Here is a 14,652-nt window from a genome sequence, read left to right as displayed (position 1 = left end):
CCAGCCATCTGGAATCTGGCTTCCCCAGGGCTGTTTTGGAAGTCGAAACAGAGACAAGATTAGCACCTCCCTTCCCCACTTACTGTACCTATTGCATCACCCTGTCTCTCTAGGTTCAGCCCTTCCGTTGCTATTGCGTGATAAAGGCAGAGTGACAGGGCAAATGTAGTTTGTGGTAGATATGACTATTTGGTCTTGCTACTGGCTGGCACAGGACAGGATAGAGCAGCTGGGCTGTGGTACCCTGAGCCCAGGAATACTTCACACAGTTCTGCCCCTGGGCGCTAGTGGAGGGGACAGTTGTGTTGGCCAACCTCTCATCCCCTGCCCTCTGCTGAGAAGAAAGACTCTGTGCCTTTCTTGTTTCCTTTGGCCTTTTCCTGCCATAGGCGCAATTGCTGAAAGAATTAGATCACAGAGTGACCCAGGAAGCTCTCCACCGGCAGCAGCTGGATTTAATGAAAATCGCCAGCATGGAGAAGCTTTTGGAGGATGTGGAGCAACAAGAACAGCACCTGCAGCTCCTTACTGAAGAGGCCAAGAGGGCTTCTAAACTGGGCCAGCTCCAGCAGAAGAAAATTCAGGGAGAACTCCGACAGGTAACTCCAGTGAGAGGTAGTAAATCAGGGTGTACCAGCCACAGCTGTTTCATTTTTCCTCTGTCTTTTCCATGCCTCTCATGCATCCACAGCGGTGTTCCTCACCTTTGTCACTCCCAGAAACAGCAGGAAAATGGAAATATCTATACCTGGGTGATTGTTCAGGCTGCTTGTGACGAAAGATGATGGCTTGACTGCCACGAGGCCCAGAATCTTGGCATCTTTGTAAGCCACTTGAAAAACATATTTCTACCTGGCTCTAATCTTTGAACTAGGAGGGATATTTTGGAAAATCCCAACAAGTAATCTGGAAAAGCAGCAAGTATTATGGAAGCTATTATAAGGGAATTTTATTCATGGTTTTTCTGGAACTGCAGAAATAAAAAAGGAAAGACAAAGTGGTTTCCAGACCCAATATGTTCTTCTTAAATATACCCCACAGCAAAAAAAAAAAAAAAAAAAAAAAAGGAGGAAATAATATAGTGTACATGCGGACTAATGCAAGTCCCAACAAAGGAGACCACAGAATGAAATTCAACACAAAGGGAAAAAACAAAAAACAAAAAAAACCGAGCACCTTCTGGGGTAGGTGCTTCACACATATTCATTGAATGAATAAGTCAGTTAATTCACCAGAGATGTTAGGAAACAGAAATCAGAGGTTTAAATTAAATGATTGGCCAAGTGTTTCAAGTGCTCAAGGAGATCAGTAAGGAGAATTTTACAAAAATAAATGAAAAAAAAAAAAGGATAAAAAATGTATCCTCTCGGGCTTCCCTGGTGGCACAGTGGTTGAGAGTCCGCCTGCCGATATAGGGGACGCGGGTTCGTGCGCACCCGGAGCCTGTGTCCCGCAACAGGAGAGGCCACAACAGTGAGAGGCCCACGTACCACAAAAAAAAAAAAAAAAAAAAAAAAAAAATGTATCCTCTCACAGTTCAGGAGGCCAGAGTCTGAAATCAAGGTGTGGGTCCCTACAGGAGGCTCTGGCAGGACCTGTTCCATGTCTGTCCTAGCTGCTGGGGGCTGCCTGGCATCCCCCACGTCCCTCCGCGTGCAGCTACAGCTCTTCAGTCCTGGCCGCATTCCCTGTCTCAATCTCTCTCTCTCTCTCTCTCTCTCTCTCTCTGTGTTTGTACTTGCTTCACTTTTTGTAAGGTCATCAACATTGGATTTAGGGCCCACCCTTTAATCCAGTATGACTTCGTCTTAACTTAATCACATCTACAAAGACTCTATTTTCCAAATAAAGTCACATTTTGAGGTTCCAGGTGGACACTTTGTGGGGGACACTATTCAACCCATTACACTATTACTTTTTTTAATAATTAAAAACAATTAGGAGATGATAAAAATAAATTTAAAAAGAAAAAATGCCTGTGATCTATGCAGATGAGGCACGCTTTGGACCTAGCGACTCTCTGGCCAGGCGACTGTGGGTAAGGGTTGCAAGGGGAGAGCAAACACAAAGTTAGCCTCCGGTTGTGGGCCCTGTGTCAGGCCTGGAGACAGTGCTCAGAGCATTCCCTGAACATGATGAGTTGAACTCAGCATAGAGATCTGGGAGAGAGATCACGTCTTTGCTTGAAGCCATCCAGGGGCTCCCACAGGTTCTTGGGGTAGATGCATGGCTTGGCCTACAAGGTGAACTGGTTTCTCCCCCCTCCCCACTTCCCCTCTAATAAAATAAACATGAAAGGTATGACTTTTGTGAGTAAAATTCTGGCTATTATAAGGTAATAAAGGGTTCCAAGGGCTGCCTCTGTCCCTCTCTGATTAAGTTCTTGGCCTTCCTGGAGCTCCTGATTTTCAGAAGGCTGAGAGCAGCCTGACCAGGATTTCATGAAGACTTGTATTCCTGGGGTAGCCTGGGACCCACACTCTCCCTAGGAATCCCCCCTAACCCACCCCTCACCGTGAACTGACGAAAGTGTGCACCAAGAAGCATCTCTGCTTTCCAAGCAGTTTTCCCCTCAGATGAGAAGCTGGCTTGCCCACGAGCGTAGCGTGGAGCTGGACGCTTTCCAGTGGGTGGAAGAGCTACAAAGTCAGCTTAATGACACTGACAGATCCTCCGCCCAGAGGAGCTCACCAGGCGGTAAGGATACCCTTTCTCTCTCTAAGCTCTCAGGGTCCAGGGTCGGGATTGAAGGAGGGCCCCAGGGACTAACAATAACAAACCAGTGGTTATTGAGTGGGTGCTCCATGTTTGTTGAATGAATGAATAAACCTTCATCCTCAATTGCAGTCAGAACTTTCTACTTCAGTTCACCTTGGAGTACTGATAGGCTATACTAAAAAGTTTCAATCATAAAAACTGGTTCCAGTTGAAATATGTCACCTAAAGAACATTGTGTAGTTCACTAGATTTTGAAGCATCTTAACACCTTGGTCCTACAGAGGAGTGAAATTTGCCACCCTAATATGTCTCTTTGGCATATTGTTTTAAGCTGGTTGTTTCTGAGAAAAAGCAGACATCGGAAAGAAGTTGCCCTTTTGTAAAAAATGTTTACAGTTGTAAGGGTGTCTCCCTCTTCAGTACGAGGAAGAGGAGGATGACCAAATCTCTAGAAATTTATCTATGGAAAAGACAAATCTGTGTAACAGTCTTACCCTTGTTTATTGTGCTTTTCCTGGTAACCTCCCATAGCTGACTTTCCCCTATCCTCATCATCCTCTTCTGTCTTTAGCTGAGGATGGTATTTAAGTTGAGAGCTTCAGAAACGTTGGCAAGTAACTCAGTTTTCCTCAGTCTCTCCCACGTATACATGTTATTAAACTTTTGTCTGATTTTCTCGTGTTAATCAATCTCATGTCAGTTCAATTCTTAGACCAGCCAGAAGAACATAGAAGGGTAGAGGAAAATTTCTTCCTCCCCGATAGGATATTAATGACCACATTTCTCAGATGTTATTCATAAAGTACATCATGATTCTTGGGTCCTAGGGGCAATCAAAACAGCACTCTGGACAATGCAGCCAGCAGATATCAATGGAACAGAGGCCAGACCCCGGGATGTCTCTAAACTAACTTCTTCCCCTATAAGATGAGGACTAAATAAATTCCAAGTTCTCTTCTAGATCTATCAAAAATATTACCCAATCAGTAGCCATGATCAGCCTATTGTTAAGGTCAGCCAAGCTCCTCCTTTCTGTTCCATAGCATAGCTGGTGGGTGAGGGTATGGACTTCGGGGTAAGACAGCCAAGGTTCAAATCCTTCCTCTGTCACTGCTAGCTGTGTGACCTTGAACAGGTTAATTCACCTCTCTGAAAAATACCCACCTCAAAGGTATATTCTGAGGACTCTATGAAACAATGTGTGTCTGCCACAGAGTGTAGTAGCACTAGGTCATTGTGCAGATGTTGGTTATTACACTTTCATATATGTGTGTCCTCCTTTATGTGTTTCCTTTTGGCTACTTACAGTGTGAATGATGTGAGAAAACATAGCCTGTCAGAAGCAGAAAGATTATTTTCAACGGTCAAGATAGTTTGGGTTTTCTAAGAACAAGGCTGGGCTTGTTGGTAAAGCCCCAGGGTGCTCCTGCCTGCCGGTGCCTGCTGCCTGAGCCTGCTGCCTGGGCCCTGACCGTGGGGCTGGTGTCCCCCACCCCAGCCCAGGTCCAGAGAGGAAGCATATCAAAAGCGCCCAAGGGCCCTATTTTGACTACCCACCCTGAGGGGTTCCGTCCTTGCACTCTCCTCTCCACCCTCGCTGGGGTTTTCTGTTTCTCCCTTTCCCCTCTGCCTCCAGCCCAGCCAAGCATCTTTTAAATTCCTTTCCGAGTTAACATGTCCTCTCAAACTGCCATCTGTGTCCTCTAAGACCTGCACATTTACAAAGAAGGACCAGAGTGGGGCAGGAGGCAGGTGGGGAGAACCCTAATTCCCAGGATTGGGGACATGGCAGGAGTAAAAGAGAAGCCTCTCTTTCAGGAGGCAGAGGTAGAAGTTACTCCCAAGTCTCAGCCCCCATCTGTCCCCTTCTGCAGCAATGGGAGGGGCTTTGCTTAGGACTTTCTACATGTTGTCTACTGAAGAAAAATGCACAACCTAAAAGCTGCAAGTTAAGTTTTATTTGGGGAGCTTACTAAGGACTGTAGCCCAGGAGACAGACAGCTATCCTCTCAGATAGCTCTGAGGAACTGCTCTGAAGAGGTAGAGAAGGATCCAGGATATAGAGGAGTTTTGCTGAAAAACAAACCATGTGGTTGAACATCATAAGATTACTGCTAATCAAAAAAAAAAACAAGTTAATGATTTTAGTGCTTTTCTATGTATGGGAAGATGCAAGAGTCTGGGCTCATTGAAATTATTCCCTTGATATGCATCTTAACCATCTAGGGCCAGCTTCCAGAGCACAGAAGGTTTCCTGTTTTTCTCCATCCTCAATTCCCCTCAGGGCACACTGAGGGAAGCAGGACTGCAGTAGCTGATGGCTTGATGGCAGGCAACATTCTTCATTTACTGGAATGGCAGGCAACATTCCCTTTCCAGAGTGTAGATTCATCAGAGGTCATACCTGTCTAAATTTAGTACCAAGCACTGCAAGAGGACAGCCAGATATTACCTGTACTGTTGGTGCTAAAAGGTAAAAGTCAGCCATTACCACTCCTTTCTCAGATGTCTAGCCAGAAGCGTGAGGTGACCCAGGTCTCTCTCCTTTCTGTAGAGGTGGTCACAGCAGCCTCCCTGCTTCCCAGCAGAAGCAGAATTAAGGGGCAAGTTCTCTTTACTTAGCATTAACATGGATTCCCCTTAGGATCTTGTAACTTCTGAGAAATTACAATTTGTTCTAGTTCAGTTACTCTCAAAATGCTTAAGGAAAAAAATGAAATCAATTGGCTCACAAAACTGAAATGTTCAGAGATGGATTGGCTTAAGCTGGCTTGATCAAGGTTTGTTTTTATTTTTTGAATTTTTATTGATTTACAATGTTGTGTTAGTTTCTGGTATACAGCAAATTGATTCAGATATATATATATATATATATACATATGTGTATATATACTTTTCCATATTCTTTTGCCTTAGTTTATTACAAGATATTGAATATAGTTCCCTGTGCTATACAGTAGGACTTCGTTGTTTATCTATTTTATATACAGTAGTTAGTATCTACTAATCTCAAACTCCTATTTTACCCACCCCCCACCTTTCCCCTTTGGCAACCAGCAATTTGTTTTCTACGTCTGTGGGTCTATTTCTGGTTTGTAAAGAAGTTCATTTGTATCATATTTTAGATTCCATATATAAGTGATATCATATTTATCTTTCTCTGTCTGACTTACTTCACTTAGTATGATAATCTCTAGGTCCATCCACATTGCTACAAATGGCTATATTTCATCCTTTTTTAATAGCTGAGTAGTATTTCATTGTGTGTGTGTGTGTGTGTATGTATATATATATATATATATATGTATATATCTCACATGTTCTTTATCCATTCATCTGTTGATGAACATTTAGGTTGCTTCCACATCTTCTCTATTGTAAATAGTGCTGCTATGAACGTTGGGGTGCATGTGTCTTTTCAAATTATAGTTTTCTCTGGATATATGCCCAGGAGTGGGATTGCTGGATCATATGGCAACTATTTTTTAGCTTTTTAAGGATCTTCCATACTGTTTTCCATACTGGCTGTACCAATTTACATTCCCACCAACAGTGTAGGAGAGCTCCCTTTTCTCCACACGCTCTCCAGCATTTATTATTTGTAGACTTTTTGATGGTAGCCATTCTGACTGGTGTGAGGTGATACCTCGTAGTTTTGATTTGTATTTTTCTAATAATTAGCCATGTTGAGTATCTTTTCATGCGCCTGCTGCCCATCTGTACATCTTCTTTGGAGAAATGTCTGTTTAAGTCTTCTGCCCATTTTTTGATTGGGTTGGTTTTTTGTTATTGAGTTGTATGAGCTGTTTGTACATTTTGGAAATTAAGCCCTTGTCAATCGCATGGTTTGCAAATATTTTCTCCCAGTCTGTAGGTTGTCTTTTTGTTTTGTTTATGGTTTCCTTTGCTGTGCAAAAGCTTAAAGTTTGATTAGTTTCCATTTGTTTATTTTTGCTTTTATTTCTATTGCCTTGGGAGTCTCCTTGGTTTATGGTTTCCTTTGCTGTGCAAAAGCTTAAAGTTTGATTAGTTTCCATTTGTTTATTTTTGCTTTTATTTCTATTGCCTTGGGAGTCTGACCTAAGAAAACATTGCTACAATTTATGTCAGAGAATGTTCGGCTATGTTCTCTTCTAGGAGTTTTATGGTGTCATGTCTTATATTTAAGTCTTTAAGCCATTTTGAGTTTATTTTTGTGTATGGTGTGAGGGAGTGTTCTAATAACTTCATTGATTTACATGTAGCTGCCCAGCTCTCCCACCACTTGCTGAAAAGACTGTCTTTTCTCCATTGTATATTCTTGCCTCCTTTGTCAAAGATTAATTGATCATAGATGTGTGGGTTTATTTCTGGGCTCTCTGTTCCGTTCCATTGATCCATATGGGTGCGATCAAGGTTTGAACTATTTCTTGAGGACTGATTTCTCTCTGCATCTCTGGGCCCTGAGCAGGCTGAGAGCAGACGGGAAGTGGAGCCCCTTGGGAAGCAAGATGGCTGCCGCCCCTGTAGCTTCCATCCTCTGTTCAAGCTCACATGGCAGGAGTCGGGTGTGGAGAGGGGACAATTAAAAACAATCGAGCTCTGACTAGGCTGATTCAGGTCATGTGACCAATTTTGAACAAATCACTGAAGCCAGAGACTGAGATGCCTGGTGGGCTTAGGCCCAGCTCACATGTTCTCCCCTGGAGCCAAGGGTAGGGTCAGCTCACTCTCTCCTCCTCTTCTCAGCAGCTATTTTATTTTATTTATTTTTAATTGAAGTATAGTTGATTTACAGTATCATATTAGATTCAGTTGTACAACATAGTGATTCAATATATTTATAGATTATATTCTATTTAAAGTTATTATAATGCAGCAACTATTTTAAATCTTCCTGGTCTCTTCAGACTTTCAGACACTGTCCTCCTCTCCTATCAGATGGGAACTCCCTCTACTTCTTGTCCCCAGCCTACCTACATCTATATTCAGCTGCTTCTCCTTCCCTCCTGTTAAAATGGAAGAGGTGCCCCCTTTCTTCCTTGGGACAATTGCTGTGAACAGCATCCCATGGGCTTCTGTCTTCTCAGGGGTCTTGAGCTAATCTTTATCTGCTTCCTCTCTACACACTCATATTTCCCACACATCTATCCTTCTGATCTTGTAACCAACAATGACTTGTTGAGCATGTATGTGCCATCATCATAAAATCCACCATAAAATAATATTAACATCTGACCAGTTGAGCCAGAAATCTGAGAGCTATTCTTCCTCACCCTGTAAATCTAATTAATTACCAAGTCCTATTAATGTGAGTATCTCATTCTGTCCACTTCTACCGACAGGTCCAAGTAACCCATCACCTCTTTCTCTTTCACTTGGTCATGGACCCTCAGGCAAAAGACTCCATCCAGGTTTTGACATCTTCACTCAGAACTGATGAAGCTGGATCAGAGGCCCATTTTAAGCTCTAAAATTTTGTGAATTAAATCTAGGCCTGTACATCATAACCAGAGATAAAATTTAACATTTTTCACATTATTGGCCTTATATCCCAGGCTCACTACTCCCTAAGTTCTGCTTCCACATCATCCAGATACACCCAGCAACACCTTTTAAAGACTCATCTCATGGGCAGTAAAATAACAAGAAGGATTCAAAGGCTAAAGACTGTAAGTAATGATAAATTTGATTATGTATATGAAACAATGAAAAATGTAAATATGAAATTATGGATTTAGGGTCACTTCAAACTTACATTAAAAAATTGTGTATCAGGACCTTATCTCAGTGGTTGGGTCTTAGAAGATAAAATTCTGGATTTCTCACAAAGGGAATTTGTCCATGAATTGTTGCTGAATCAGTGTGTTTATGTGGGAAGGAGGGTCTAGGGCTTCCTACTCTGCCATCTTGATGACATCACTCCTCAGTAATAAAATTCTGATATTGAAACAACTAAGTCCAAAAGCACTCACTCAGTTACAATTCAGTAAATGGGTATGAAAGTTAGTACCAACACCTTGCCGTGTTCTGTCTGAATTTTTTTTTTTGATTACCTACAATAATTAACTAGCAGCATCAGAGCCTTTATCTGAGTTCCTTGGCAGAGCAGAAATAAAGAATTTCAGAAGTCATCTTAAAACACGTGAGAAATCTACCCTCCAAAGAAATTCTTGGAATGCAGATTAGTTTGAAGTATAGCACATATTTGAAGAATTTTTAAAAAATATTTCAGCTCTTAGCTTATGTAAAACACTATTTGCATCCTCTTCCACTGCCTTCTCTGTACCACTTTAATAAGTATTACACTCTTTGCTCCACTGTTTTTCAGAATCCCCTCCAGAGGTTTATATATCTAATCAACACATTTAACAATTCCTCCCCTCTTACCTTGAGAAAAATTAAGAGGAAAAAAATATAATCATTCTGTCAGAGAAAATATGCCATCCTAAGCCCTCTTTTGAAATTGATGGTCTAGTTAGTGGACCAAAAGTTTGTTGCAGTATTTCTAGACACAGTTAAGGGGAGACACACAGAGAGGGAAGAAGCAGGTCAGGAACATACCCAATTGAGATCCTTGACCAAGTAGGGCCACATTATCAATACCCACCTTTTGATTGACCCACCAATCTCTGTGCAGTCATCTTTCAGCAAAAGGTGAAGTTCCACTATATGTCTGTTTCTGCAAAGCCCTTTCCAAAAGGAAGCAACATTCTGTTGATTTGTATGGGACCACAAGGGCTTTTAAGATTCACTCCATCCCCATTTCACTCCCCAAAGCAAATGTTCCTGCAGTGGGGCAGGTTGCTGATCACAACTCTTATGGTTGTGAAAGCTGCTAAGTAGCTAACTACATTAGTGGACATCCACTAGGTTTTAAAGATTTAGAAGGGTGACGGTCTAAGACTAATTGTTGGCCACATTACCCTACTAAATAAACTCTAATAAATAAGGAAGTGTCTTGTGGGCCCATTGGCTTGTGTACAGTATAGAGACCCCAAGCAAAAAGGCTGAGGTCCAGGAAAGCCACAAAATTAGCTGGGGCCTCTTCAAATCTATCTAAGGTCTGACTTCTTAAATAAGGCCTATGAGAAAAGTCAGATAAATACAGACTGAGAGGAGTTTATACATGGCTGAGATATAAGAACAATGATTTTCTTTTAAAAAGTAGCACCGCACTAACACAAATGATAAAACATTAAAGAATTTATTGATTACTCCAAATATGGGATAGCTTTCCTTCCTTAGCTGGAAATGGCTTTCCATTGATGGATTCATTCCTGACCAGTTCCCTTTATAACAAGAGGCAAAATATGTACAAGAAGGCACACTAAATGGCCTAACCCAGACGGAACCAATGACCTTGGTCTTATTAATAACAGTGACTTGTAATGATGTTATCACAAGAATCATTCACCATCTTTTTTAAAGGCTCCAGTATCTACTTAAATTTATATTGCAGGTACCTATTAAACACAAAAAAAGAATTGACCATGTCTTCCTACCCAATGTGGCAGAAAATGTTCAACTTTCAGCTTTTCAAGTTAAAATGGCTCCATCCAGAATCCCATTCCGACCTGACTGGTAATCATATATCCTTTTTCCAAGTTTTATTTCTATGAGCATTTGAATGAATAAAAATGATTCTAAATTCCATTAAGCCTTTTATCTAAATTTTACTATCTGTATTGTGAAGATAGCATGGAAGGACTGAGATGACTACATGTTGTTGTCCCAGATGAAGTAGGGTTTGGCCCTAAATTTTAAAACATAAGAGTTGATTTGCATTTCTACAACCTAGGCCTTGCCTCTGGTCAACGAGCAGCCTCTTTTTTTTTTTTTTTTTTTTTTTTTTTTTGTGGTACATGGGCCTCTCACTGTTGTGGCCTCTCCCATTGCGGAGCATAGGCTCCGGACGCGCAGGCTCAGCGGCCATGGCTCACGGGCCCAGCCGCTCCGCGGCATGTGGGATCTTCCCGGATCGGGGCACGAACCCGTGTCCCCTGCATCGGCAGGCGGATTCTCAACCACTGTGCCACCAGGGAAGCCCAGCAGCCTCTTAATATGGGTTCTAGAGTTACTGATTAGGTGAGAGAGCCAGGAGAGAGGGCATTGCTACCAGACAGTATTTACTAACAAGTGAAAAACCAGGACAGAGATTAATCCAAAGAAACTTCAAAGCACTTATTTCTATTTGTTTCACTTAAGAACACCATTCTCTATTAAGTCTTTTTATTCTTCCTATAAATGGCAAGACCCTCTTCAGACTTTTGTAAAGTCCTAATCCAAGTCTTTTTGTTCAGACAGGAAAATTTATCTTGGCTAAAGGAATAAATAAATAGATGAATGGAACAGAAGAGACCAGAGAAACATATTTACATACATAAATTTATATATGATATATGTAGCTTTTCAAATTAAGGAAAAGGTTGGGTCTATTTGAATTAGATTAAATCATCACCTTACACTATACACATGAATGCCAAATGGATTAAATATCTACATGCACACACACATGCACACGCACAGACATACAAACTTATTTCTGAACTAGGACATAAAAAACAAAAGGAAGATTGATGACTTTGACATCAAAACTAAAAATTCAACATGATATGACCAGGTATGATACCACTTAATGATTTATGAGCTCTCAGCTCCAAATTTATCCTTCACTGTCTTCTATGAAATAATGAATCTGGACCCTGTAAACATTTCTTCTTTGCCACCTGGCAAGATGTTAAGCTTTGTCAGGAGAGGGTGCTGGAGGGACCCTGGAGAAGGAAGAAGCGTTTCTCTTCCAGGTTCTGGGGTCCTCCTCTAGGCAGGCTCCTGCAGTATGCATGGCTTCTGCAGCACCAGGTTCCTGTAGCACATGCAGCTTCTGCAATGCCCAACTCCAGTGGTGCATGCAGTTCCCTGGTGGAGTGCCACTGGCATGGCACCTCCTATGAAGGTGCTTCTCCTGCCCCAGCACCCCTTTGGATGCTTCACAGCCTCAGTGAACTTCTCTGCCATTCAGCCTTGGCTACACCCTCTCCCATGAGGTCTGGATGCCAGCCCAGGAGGGTAGTGGCAGCTCCCTGTATCTGATATTCCTATATTCTTTAGAGCTCTCTTTATTGCTTATCAGCCAATCTTCCCATTACTTCAATCCCTTGTTAAATAATTCTTTGTATTAAACTTTCCCTTTTTTATTTCCATGTGATTTCTGTCACCTAAATGGCCCATGACCAATAAAGAACTGATACCAGTAACAGAGTGGTCCTAGGAGACAGACCCACAAAGATGGGATTTGGGGATTTGTTTGGTTACATCCTTGGGCTTGAACACAGTGCTGAGCTCCTTGCTAAGGGGAAATGGAAGGCTGCGTGTAGCACTACCCTGGGAACCTAAAGTGCTCCTACATTGACTCTCATGGCAGTAATGATGACCATAAAGACTGTTGTGTGGGATGGAGTTTTTTTAATGCACTTCAGCACTTAGGGAAGAAAATGACAAGCTCAGGTTCTTTCATTCCCAGCTCAAATCATGGCCCTGAGAACCAGAGAGCCTCGATAGTAGCCTTTTAAAATCTCTTATTTCTTGTAGTTAGGAGGATAATACTGCTAAAAGTCAAGCACAAATCTTAATTGTGCAAAATTACAAAGACAGTTGAATTTACAGTCTTGTTGTTTCTCACTGCTGTTGAAATGGGCTCTCTCATTTCAGTGGTGATGATGCACTTCCAGAGTAGCAGAAGCCAACTGCCAAGACAAGGTGGGACATCTATCATACAGGGCAGCAGGGACATATGAGTAGTCAAAATGCCTTGGCACACAGAGATCTTTGGTGGTTGATGCGTCTCCATGAATGAAATCCTATGGGCAGCCAACTATTGATAGAATATTGCTTGATCTACAGAGGAAAAACTCTGGTAGCCAAAACCTGACTTGAGTAGGCACAATGAAGAGTTCCAGCCTCTCATCCAGATTCCAGACCTAAGTCAATTCACAGACCAGGGCCCGTTAACTACAGGAGGTTAGATCCCCTTGAAGGTACGTACCATAAATCTTCCTCCATTTTCCTAGGGATCTATAATTATTTGCTAGAGTGACTGTTCATGAGAGGAAAAAAAAAAAAAAATCTAGACCATTTGGCATTTACTAGGTACTACCTCTAAATTAATTCCACCTCTGAATTAATTCTAATTCCTGGGAGCCCAAAACACCACTATGGCTCATCAGTCAAAATGAAGGCTTACAGTGAGGTGACAGAAGCTTAGCTAGCTCAGGTCCAAATTACAGTAGACCCAGTTGGTCCAGTGTGGTTATTTTCCTACTTCCTGAATGTATATAATTGGAATAGACATAATTAGCAACTGAAAGGATTTCAATATTGTTCTCTGACCCATTAGTTAAAGGCTCATTATTGTAGGAAGGGATAATGAAAAGCCCCTGGAACTTCCCCTTTCTATCAAGAAACTAGAAGTAATAACTCTGGGGAAATTGCAGAGATTAATGCCATCATCAAAGACTTGAAAGTGAGGGTGGTGATACTTTTAACATCACCACTTAACACACCACTTTGGCCTGTGCAGAACACAGATGGATCTTAGAAAATGACTAGGGACTATCAGGTTCACACCTTAACCAGGTAGTGATTCCAATTGCAGCTGCTATCCCAGATGCAGTATCTTTACTGGGGCAAATGAGTATGCCTTTGGCACTTGTTATGCTGTTATAATGCCTTTTGCTCCATATCAAATTGCAAGGAACACAAGAGGCAGTTTGCTTTTATCTGGAAGGGCCACAATATACCTTCAAATTCTTGCCTCAAGGCTTCGTCAGTTCTCCTGCTCTGTCATGATATAGTTCATAGAGACCTAGAGCATCATGATATTCCACAAACATCACACTGATCCACTACATTGACAAAATTATGCTGATTGGATACGATGAGCAGGAAGTAGTAAGTACTTAGGTGCCTTAGTAAGACTCGTAAGAACTAGAGGGTGAAAGATAAATCCTACAAAACTTAACTGCAACAAAGTTTCTGGGGGTTTAGAGCATGATGAACCCCCAAGATGAAAGACATACTGCTTCATCTCACAGTATGTTACCATGAAAAAAGAGGTATGATGCTAAGTAGGCCTTTTTGGATTTTAAAGGCAAACATATACTATATTTGAGTATGCTACTTCAACCAACCTAGAGAGTCACCCGTAAGACTACCAATTTTGAGTAGGAAATCACGCACGAAGGCCCTGTTGTGAATTTAAGTATAAGCTGCTCTGCCATTTAGGTCGTATGATCCAACAGAGCCAATGATACTAAGTGTCCAGGCATATAGGGACACAGCATGGAGCTTCTGTCAAGCACCAGTAGGAGAATCACAGGGCAGACCCTTAGGATTTTGGAGCAAATCTTTGCCCTCTTCTGAAGATAACTATTCTCCTTTTGCACCTTGGTAGAGACTGAATGTCTAACCAAGGGAGATTAGGTGATCATGTAGCCTGAGCTTCCCATCATGATTTGGGTGTTGTAGGACCCACTTAGTCATAAACTTGAGCATGCACAGCAGCAATCTATCATCAATGGAAATGGTATACAATAGACTTAGCTTGCTTGAGCTGGTCTGCAAGATAAAAATAGTGTCCTTGAACACGTGGCTCAGACTCAATACCAACTCCCATTGCCTTTTCTCTCTCAATCCATACCTCTGACCTGAGGTGCTCTAACAACTAGCTGGCCAAAAAAGAAAAAAAAAAAAAATTCAAGCCTGCTTTATAGATAGGTCTGCGTATTGTTGGTTCCACCCAAAAGTGGACATCTGCAGCACCGGGGTGGACCTGAAGGACAGTGGTGAAATAAAATCCTCCCTGTGAGCAGAACTCTGAGAGTACATTTGGTTGTCCACTATGTCTGAATGAGAGATGACCACAGCTACAGATCTATACTGATTCATGGGCTGATG

At 41.8% G+C, this 14,652-nt stretch overlaps 1 protein-coding gene and 1 long non-coding RNA gene across 12 annotated transcripts in view; both read left to right on the top strand.

Annotated features, from left to right (window-relative positions):
* LOC102983582 (coiled-coil domain-containing protein 162-like) overlaps nt 1–14,652 on the top strand; it is a 63,051-nt gene that overhangs the window by 43,565 nt on the left and 4,834 nt on the right. For 8 of the 11 annotated variants that reach the window (XM_055087568.1, XM_055087564.1, XM_055087565.1 and 5 more), the window contains one exon: nt 390–1,395. In XM_055087568.1, the coding sequence (XP_054943543.1) occupies nt 390–785 (396 nt within the window). In that variant the 3' untranslated portion in view covers nt 786–1,395. Of the gene's footprint in view, nt 1–389; nt 1,396–12,408; nt 13,181–14,652 lie in introns of those variants that run through there. The other 3 variants (XM_055087571.1, XM_055087569.1, XM_055087570.1) reach the window with 3 other exon arrangements.
* Nucleotides 2,031–10,502, top strand: LOC129392470 (uncharacterized). The gene is made up of 4 exons (XR_008618386.1): nt 2,031–2,697; nt 4,945–5,191; nt 8,043–8,369; nt 10,160–10,502. It is a non-coding gene; the product is annotated as an uncharacterized lncRNA (long non-coding RNA).

The sequence above is a fragment of the Physeter macrocephalus genome, chromosome 10 (genome assembly GCF_002837175.3).
Source record: "Physeter macrocephalus isolate SW-GA chromosome 10, ASM283717v5, whole genome shotgun sequence".
NCBI classification, from domain to species: domain Eukaryota; kingdom Metazoa; phylum Chordata; class Mammalia; order Artiodactyla; family Physeteridae; genus Physeter; species Physeter macrocephalus.
The sequence above is the reverse complement of the archived record's forward strand: the minus strand, read 5'-3'. Positions and strand labels throughout refer to the sequence as shown.